Raw genomic sequence first — 9,187 nt, 5'->3', positions numbered from 1 at the left:
AAAACTGTGGACGTTTATTCCAGGTATTGAATCTGTAGATAACATATGGGGTATTCAAGTGTATCACATTTGGTAAAACTGCCACAGGTGAGAAAGTAAAGAAGTGATGGGTAAACGGAGAATTAATTTACACGAATGATTAAACTTAGCAGAACTGGCGTCGAATCATCGCTAGATATAAAACTGTCGGTTGCTGCACGAGAGTACCCGCGGCTAGAGGCAGAGCTCCCGTGTGACACTCTGTGGAGGGAGAACAGTAGGATGGAGCATCACAGCTCGACGGCGAAGTTGGCGACGAGCGGCAGGTGGTCGGAGGGGTGCCTGTGGCTGGGCAGCGGCGCCAGGAGCGCGGCGTGCCGGCGCGTGGGCAGGCTGTAGCGCGCCACCAGCTCCAGGCTGCCCGCGCCAGCGGCGGCGCTGTACAGGATGAAGTCGGGGCAGCAGGCGCGGCCGGCCGCTGGCAGGTGCGACACCTCGGCGCCGTCGCTGCCCGGCCGGCCGTGTCGGTACGCCGACCGCAGCAGCAGCTCGTGCCGCTGCTCGCGCACCGGCCGTACCAGCCGAGTCACCTGCACACAAGCAAACACACTGCTGCAGTCCGAAACTAACTCGTAAACAACTGGCAAGTTCGAGTAGGACTCGCGCACTGACCTTCTAAACATTCTGCGGGGTGTCTGTTTGTTCTGTATCGTGTCTCCCCGCCACTTTCGCGCAACGACGCTCTGAGCGTGTTTTCTAGGGAATTGACTAGTTTGAACGTGGGACCTGTTGCTGGTAAGGAGACGCCAGACCACACATGACATGTAGAATTCAGAAGAGTTCAGTGAGACTTGCGATGACATAACCAAATAGTTAATGATTTCAGCGTCAGCTCCATTGAAACTCCCTGTAAAAGAATCTTAATACTAACTACATTTCGTGGAAGGGGTTCACGGCTTTCCTATTTTTAGTTAGCTGGTAAAATAACGTCGAAAAAGCAGTTACGTTTACCATTGGAAATGTAATTCTACTCACAAAACATCGTTTATAAATTGCACTATTGATAAAAAAGGAAATGTTTTAATACAGGATGGTAAAAACCAACTGTGTTCAACAAAAACGTGAACGAATATTCCCTGAATGGGTTTCCAAGTTCTACAATGGATCGAAGGATGACCTATGCCATATCACATCTATAATCTAGGTTTAAATTAAGTTTCACAAAAGAGAAAAACTATCAAAATTGTCTACAGTGACCCTCAATTATCTTTAATTACTTATCTAACTTGAAAATTACAGTGGCTGATGTGGCTTATCAATAACTATATAACAGAAAAATCATCACGTTTCAGATTTTTACTTCAAGTGGCAAATGTGAACACCATGAGCTTTAATTGACAATCGACACTAGTATTACGCAAAAAGGGGGTGTAACAGATGAGACGTCTGCAGTTCTGAGTGAAGCTTTATGCGCTGTTATGCGGCATCGCGTGCGTTCATTAGCTTGTTGGTGTTCGTCAGGGGGCGGCGGGCAGCACAGCTCCCCTCACCTCGCCGTCTCGCAAGCAACTCTCTCCTAACTTCTCCTTGCTACAATTTACCGAAGTTGGTTTAAAAAATTATCTGACTGTGTTTTCATTTGACCAATCAGGGTCTCAATGTTAACCTTAATCTCTGCCTAAAAAATTCTGTCCATCCAATGAGAAACGTTATACTTTTCGTGGTCAGGCAATGTTTTTAAAGTTTGCAACGTAACAGAGACGCGAAAAACTCTCACGCTAAAACTTGCAGCTGGTGTGGTCCTTTTAACGTTATCGTAAGATCTATACTGTTCTTTTGGAGGGCTCTATCTTTTAACATGGGCTAGGGGGCGATCTTAATGTAACAAAGACGCGAAAAAGTCTCACGCTAAAACTTGCGACTGGAGTGCCCCTTTTTGTGTTATCGTAAGATCTATAGTGTTCTTCTGGAGGGCTCTAGCTTTTAACATGGCCTGGGGGGTGGTCCGGATGTAACACAGACGCGAAAAAGTTGCACGCTAGAACTTGCAGCTGGGGTTGTCCTAGTGGTTAGCTGGTGATGTGGGTGTCCATGAGAGCGACGCAGTTCCGAGGGGAGAAACGATAACAGAAGCCGAGAGCAGAACCGTGTTAAGCTAGAAGGCCCTACGATAAGGGACGGAGTGGACACCCACGTTGCTAGCCTACCTCTAAGACTACCACCCGCACATTTTAGCGTGAGACTTTTTCGCGTCCTTGTTACGTCAAGGACCACCCCCCAGCCCATGTTAAAAGCTAGAGCCCTCCAGAAAAACAGTATAGATCTTACGATAGCACAAAAAGGGCCACTACCACCTCCAAGTTTTAGCGTGAGAATTTTTCGCGTCTCAGGTACGTCAAGGACCACCCCCCAGCCCATGTTAAAAGATAGAGCCCTCCAGAAGAACAGTATAAATCTTACAATAATGCTAAAAGGACCACACCAGCTGCAGGTTTTAGCGTGAGACTTTTTAGCGTCTCTGCTACATTGCAGACTTTTAAAACATTGCCCCACCACGAAAAGTACACTCCTGGAAATTGAAATAAGAACACCGTGAATTCATTGTCCCAGGAAGGGGAAACTTTATTGACACATTCCTGGGGTCAGATACATCACATGATCACACTGACAGAACCACAGGCACATAGACACAGGCAACACAGCATGCACAATGTCGGCACTAGTACAGTGTATATCCACCTTTCGCAGCAATGCAGGCTACTATTCTCCCATGGAGACGATCGTAGAGATGCTGGATGTAGTCCTGTGGAGCGGCTTGTCATGCCATTTCCACCTGGCGCCTCAGTTGGACCAGCGTTAGTGCTGGACGCGCAGACGGCGTAAGACGACGATTCATCCAGTCCCAAACATGCTCAATGGGGGACAGATTCGGAGATCTTGTTGGCCAGGGTAGTTGACTTACACCTTCTAGAGCACATTGGGTGGCACGGGATACATGCGGACGTGCATTGTCCTGTTGCTGGTCTAGGAATGGTAGAACGATGGGTTCGATAACGGTTTGGATGTACCGTGCACTATTCAGTGTCCCCTCGACGATCACCAGAGGTGTACGGCTAGTGTAGGAGATCGCTCCCCACACCATGATGCCGGTGTTGGCCCTGTGTGCCTCGGTCGTATGCAGTCCTGATTGTGGCGCTCACCTGCACGGCGCCAAACACGCATACGACCATCATTGGCACCAAGGCAGAAGCGACTCTCATCGCTGAAGACGACACGTCTCCATTCGTCCCTCCATTCACGTCTGTCGCGACACCACTGGAGGCGGGCTGCACGATGTTGGGGCGTGAGCGGAAGACGGCCTAACGGTGTGCGGAACCGTAGCCCAGCTTCATGGAGACGGTTGCGAATGGACCTCGCCGATACCCCAGGAGCAACAGTGTCCCTAATTTGCTGGGAAGTGGCGGTGCGGTCCCCTACGGCACTGCGTAGGATCCTACGGTCTTGGCGTGCATTCGTGCGTCGCTGCGGTCCGGTCCCAGGTCGACGGGCACGTGCACCTTCCGCCGACCACTGGCGACAACATCGATGTACTGTGGAGACCTCACGCCCCACGTGTTGAGCAATTCGGCGGTACGTCCACCCGGCCTCCCACATGCCCACTATACGCCCTCGCTCAAAGTCCGTCAACTGCACATACGGTTCACGTCCACGCTGTCGCGGCATGCTACCAGTGTTAAAGACTGCGATGGAGCTCCGTATGCCACGGCAAAGTGGCTGACACTGACGGCGGCGCTGCACAAATGCTGCGCAGCTAGCGCCATTCGACGGCCAACACCGCGGTTCCTGGTGTGTCCGCTGTGCCGTGCGTGTGATCATTGCTTGTACAGCCTTCTCGCAGTGTCCGGAGCAAGTATGGTGAGTCTGACACACCGGTGTCAATGTGTTCTTTTTTCCATTTCCAGGAGTGTATAACGTTTCTCATTGTATAGACAGGATCTTTGTAGGCGGAGCTTAAGGTTAACATTGTGACCCTGATTGGTCAGATGAAAACACAGCCAGATAGTTTTTTTAAACCAACTTCGGTAAATTGTAGTAAGGAGAAGTTATGACAGAGTTGGTTCCGAGACGGCGATCTGGATGGCTGGTGCGCCGGACGCTGCCGCCCTGACGCTGCTTAAACACCGACAAGGTAATGAACGCACGCGATGTCGCATTTCTGAGCGCATAAGGCTTCACTCAGAACTGCAGAAGTCTCATCTGTTACACCCCCGTTTTGCGTAATACTAGTGTCGATCGTTAATTACAACTCATGGTGTTCACATTTGCCACTTGAAGAACAAATCTGAAACGCGATGATTTTTCTTTTATATAGTTATTGAGAAGCCACATCAGCCACTGTAATTTACGACAAGTTAAATAAGTAATTAAAGATAACTGAGGGTCACTGTAGACCATTTTGATAGTTGTAGACCATTTTGATAGTTTTCTCTTTTGTGAAACTTAAATTAAACAGAGATTATAGATGTGATATGGCGTAGGTCATCCTTCGATCGATTGTAGAACTTGGAAACCCATTCAGGGAAGATTCGAAACCATGACAAGGCAAAGTAGAGACATAGCGAACCAAATTCAAATTCAGAATGCAGAAACCACGAGACAAATGCGTGCGATTAAAGAACAAAACAAAAAAATTCAGTTACACCTAAGTCATATTGAAGACGAGGCAAAAGAATCTCGAGAAGTGATAGGAAACTTAATAACAGGTCACAATCAATTGAGAACAGACATTGACAAGGTACAAGTGGACGTACAAACATTGCTTAATGACATTCAGGACGAGATCAAATCATTACGTAACAACACCCAGGCAAAGTCAAGAAACTAAAGAAACAGACAAACGTAATTACTAGACAAGCAGCAGGTACAGCGCGTGAAATTCTTGAAAACAGTGTGTTACACAAACGTATCACAAAAGCAGCGCTGAAAAGATATGATAACCGCATAGTCAAAATAGAAACGCAAACGAAGCGACAATTTCAGAAATTGCGAACAGAGTTGTTGCAAACCATTGGAGAGCGTAGTGAACAGGATCGAACAAGCACAGAGTCTTCAACCACGTCCGTATCTTTAACAGCACCGGAGAAACAAGAAATTAACGAAGATATTACGCATTTGCGATTCCAATCACAGGCGGAAAGTAACATACGTGAAATCAGACAGCATGCACCGCGGGTACGCGAAAGTTACAGTGGACAATATCCAATGGATCTACCACAACAGGAAAGAACGACGAGAGAAATGATCAGAAACAAAAGTGGCGAAGAATCGCGAATTTCATATGGAACTATGACGAAGTACGACAACGATCATTTCCTCACAGTCAGAAAATTTCAACACTTGCGAGAAGGAAACTCATTACATCCACGAACTTTTATTGATCAATTCCGGGTAGAATTACCAGGACACTGGACGCTAGCACACAGATTAGACTTTATATGTGCACACATGTCAGGAACAGTCGCAGAAACCATGCAGAATGTTGCAGCGACATGCCGATCGTACGAAGATTTCAAAGAGAAGTTTCTCTCACGATATCGGTCAAGCGAAGCACAGAACAGAGTGAAGTTCGAATTATTACAGAACCCATATTTTGAAAATTCAGGAGAGAAGAGTCCCGTGAAATTTTTCGAAGTAATGGCAAACAAAAATCAATACTTAGATGTACCATACAGTGACGGAGAGTTGATTAAATTATGCGCGATGAAGCTACCATTGAAATACCAGCAATCATTAGTAGGTCGCGGAGGCAATGACGTCGAAGCATTTAAAGGTATTCTAAGGGAACTAGAGTTCATATTTTCGGAAGATGACGCAAGAAAAAGACGAAGCGCACGTGAAAACGAAAGCAAAAAGCAGTGGAACCCGCAAGACACAGTACGAAGAAACAATAATTACGAACCACGTCATAACTTCGCACCAAGAAACGACAATAGATTTCAACAAAGAAGCGGTTATGGATTTAGAAGAGAATATTGCAATAACTATAATTCACCCAGGAACGGCAACAAATATTACAGAGGGAATAACGACAACCGCAACGGGTACTGGAGAACCAATAGACCGACAAATTATCAACAAAGAAACCACTATCAACAAGCTGAACAAGAAAAGCGAATACAGATAGGAGAGGTGGAGGTAGTACCACCAAACCCCGATAAACGTTCGATTTGACAGCTAAGCGCCCATGCCAAAGAGAATGACGCACCGACCCAGGACAATTGCAGCACCTTAACAGAGAAGTAAAAATCTTATAACGAGAAGAGAAGAAGGAATAAACAAATCCGCAGGGACCAGATGAAAATGAAGACAAGAAAATAAGAATATCGTGTTGGGACGAAATTAATTGGGAGAATACTGACGAGGAAGATGAATTACCAGAGGCATGCACAATGAATGTAGGAGGAAAGGATGAAGTAATGAGTATTGCAGAGCTATTTGAGATGGAAACCAGGGAAAGCGAATTCAATGAGGATAATGCAAAGTCAACAAAAGTTGAAAATAAGTTACAAGTGGGTACACAACCCAACGTATATAATGAAGGAAGTTATGAAGCGATAATTAGTGCATTTAGATGCGATTATGTGGAAGTAGCGACGAAGAAGGAGAAGATAGACGAGGATGAGGAAAAAGTAGAGGATGTAGAAGAAAGCGTAAATGAAGGAAGAAATAGAGAAGAGGAAATAAAAAAGAGAGAAGTAGCAGTCGAAGCTTATCCTACAGAAAGTTCGAATTCACAAGGGAAATTCCTAAAAAGACTCATGTATGATTCAGTGGAGGATTCGTTGATGCAAGAAGAAGAAGAATAGAACCAACCCTTTCAAATTCAACCAATTGTGAAGGCAATGGTAAAGCATATCCCAGTCAATATTGTAATTGATAGCGGAAGTGAACTGACTGCGATCTCAGAAAATTTATTCATGCAGTCTAATGCCAATGAGGAATTGCCAGTTCTGAAAACACGTAAGATTAAAGTAAGAGGTCCTATTAGAAACAATGCTGTGGAAGTTACGAGACAAATAAGGTTAACTCTTTCGTACCAAGGTCAAAAGATCGAAGCCAACTTCGTGATTATACCTAAACTAACTGTAGATTTGATTATAGGTGCAGATTTTTAAATGAGAGACTAGCGATAATAGATATGGGGAAAGGTAGCGTAAAATTTGGGAATGTCACACTTCTCTTTGAGCAAAAGCTAAAATTAGAAGAAATACCAGTTGTAAACAAACAATTAAGAATGACGCGAGATGAAGAGGATGAAGAATTAGAATGGTATGCACAAAAGAAGGAATCGCCTCAACTCATGTTAGAAGTCCATAAAGAAATCGACGAAAAATTGCAAGAAGTTCAAGGTATTTTGGAACACAGTAAAAGAGAATTAGAGGGTATTTTATAAGATAAAGCAGAGGTATTTTTACCTAAGACTGGCAGTATTAAACACTTTCAGTATAAGTTTGAAGATTAATTTTGTTACTGGTAAATAATCAGCACAATATTGCAAGAGTATGTTGCAGATAAGATCGTCAGGGGAAAGAAGAATGAAGAGAGAGGAAGGTGCGAAAAAGAAAGTAGTTTCAATAATAACACCAACAGTACCATAGATTAAGGTGAAGGGATATAGTGTAGATAGTCTAACAGCATGAAATACTAAAATGCTATACACCACGACACTACACAAAAATAAAAAACGAATTTGAGGATTCTTGAGTAGACGTTAAGACTGCAAATATCTTAGAATTGTAACATGGAAAGGGTGCCGAAATTTGGAAAGCTTTTTAAGAAGGCGTAAAACAAGTAGGTACTAGATATATGTTAGATGATTATAAGTCAAACTTTTTGTAAGAACCATTGTAAAAACTCCAGCAAGGAAGAGATGCAATGCCCCACAAGTTGCAACGCGAGCTGTATCAAGAAAGAAAAGGACGTAATTAGCAACACACGATTCCTACATAGCAGGAGCGTCGAGAGAAGGGAAAGGACAGCGAAACCAACAGAAGGCCCTTGTATAGAAAGTGGGTAATAAATTTGCCCGCTAGGAGGAACCCTGCTGGGATGGAACACCGAGCCGCACACTGACAGACCCCTGCAGAGATGTGAGGGAACGCTGAATGCCAGTATGGACAGACAAGAAGACACCCCACTTTCGCTGCTCGTAAACCCCAGGGCGCCCCCCACTCAGCGGAGCGAGCAAAATACGGCCGGACGAGAAGACCGCTTGGGCAAGCCACCACTGGCAAAAAAATATGTGTAAAAGTCACACTACTGCTATTAAACAGCACGCTGATGCACGAAACTGAAGAAAACTTCCACAAAGTAAAAATGACACGCCCAAACAACTTATCAAACTGTTACTAGGAAGAGAACTTCAAAGCGACTAGTTATCAATAAATATTTCCATATCCTGCACAGAGAAGAACCAAGAAGCAAGTAAGAAGCAGAGAAAAAGCAGGAAGAACAGAAGTTGAAGATTCGCAAGATTGAGACCAAGAAAGAAGATGGGTGAAGAATAGACGACATACCTTCCACAGTCCGTATCCTATTGTAAACTAGTCGTCTGCGAAGTATTACAACGAAAAACGACCGCATTCAGCGACACATAACGATGACTTTCACCATACAAAGCCAGTAAACCACGAGATTCTGCACTCACAGCTCCATTCCATTATGGGACCGCCACAACAGCAACACACACTTGCAAAGCCAACCAGGAACGACGAACGAAGCTGTACATCAATTGCTTGCCCACATCCATCTCGCTCAAGTCCATCACCTTCGTGCAAAAACATTCGCCAACCTCATACTTGAACATTCATAGGATTGCGTGAACGTGTGCAATCAAATTATGTGATGTAGGAATTGTGCAAAGGAAACGTGTGAAAAACTAAATAAGTTAAGCACACCAGACAGCTAATAAACTAAAAAAAATAACAGTCCTTGACTATGGACTTAAGTAAAAAATAGACTGTCGATAAAAACAAGTCATTAGTTCTGAAATGGACAGTATATAAAGAAACAATGTGCCACTTATTTTCTCCTCATAAAAATGAAAGAATAACTATATTTTACTTAGTTTCTCCTTATAAAAACAAAGAATAAAAAATTATCTTGTTGGATGTTTTCCCTTTCTTTAACATTTGTACCATTTATTAGG

At 44.3% G+C, this 9,187-nt stretch overlaps 1 protein-coding gene across 1 annotated transcript in view; it reads right to left on the bottom strand.

Moving 5' to 3' along the window:
- Positions 1 to 269: 269 nt before the first annotated feature.
- LOC126285057 (protein angel homolog 2-like) overlaps positions 270 to 9,187 on the bottom strand; it is a 66,510-nt gene continuing 57,592 nt past the window's right edge. Inside the window, exon 3 of the mRNA XM_049984402.1 lies at positions 270 to 569. Coding sequence (XP_049840359.1) covers positions 270 to 569 — 300 coding nt within the window. The remainder of the gene's footprint in view (positions 570 to 9,187) is intronic.

The sequence above is a fragment of the Schistocerca gregaria genome, chromosome 1, assembly GCF_023897955.1.
Source record: "Schistocerca gregaria isolate iqSchGreg1 chromosome 1, iqSchGreg1.2, whole genome shotgun sequence".
NCBI classification, from domain to species: domain Eukaryota; kingdom Metazoa; phylum Arthropoda; class Insecta; order Orthoptera; family Acrididae; genus Schistocerca; species Schistocerca gregaria.
This window is presented reverse-complemented; position numbering and strand designations above follow the sequence as displayed.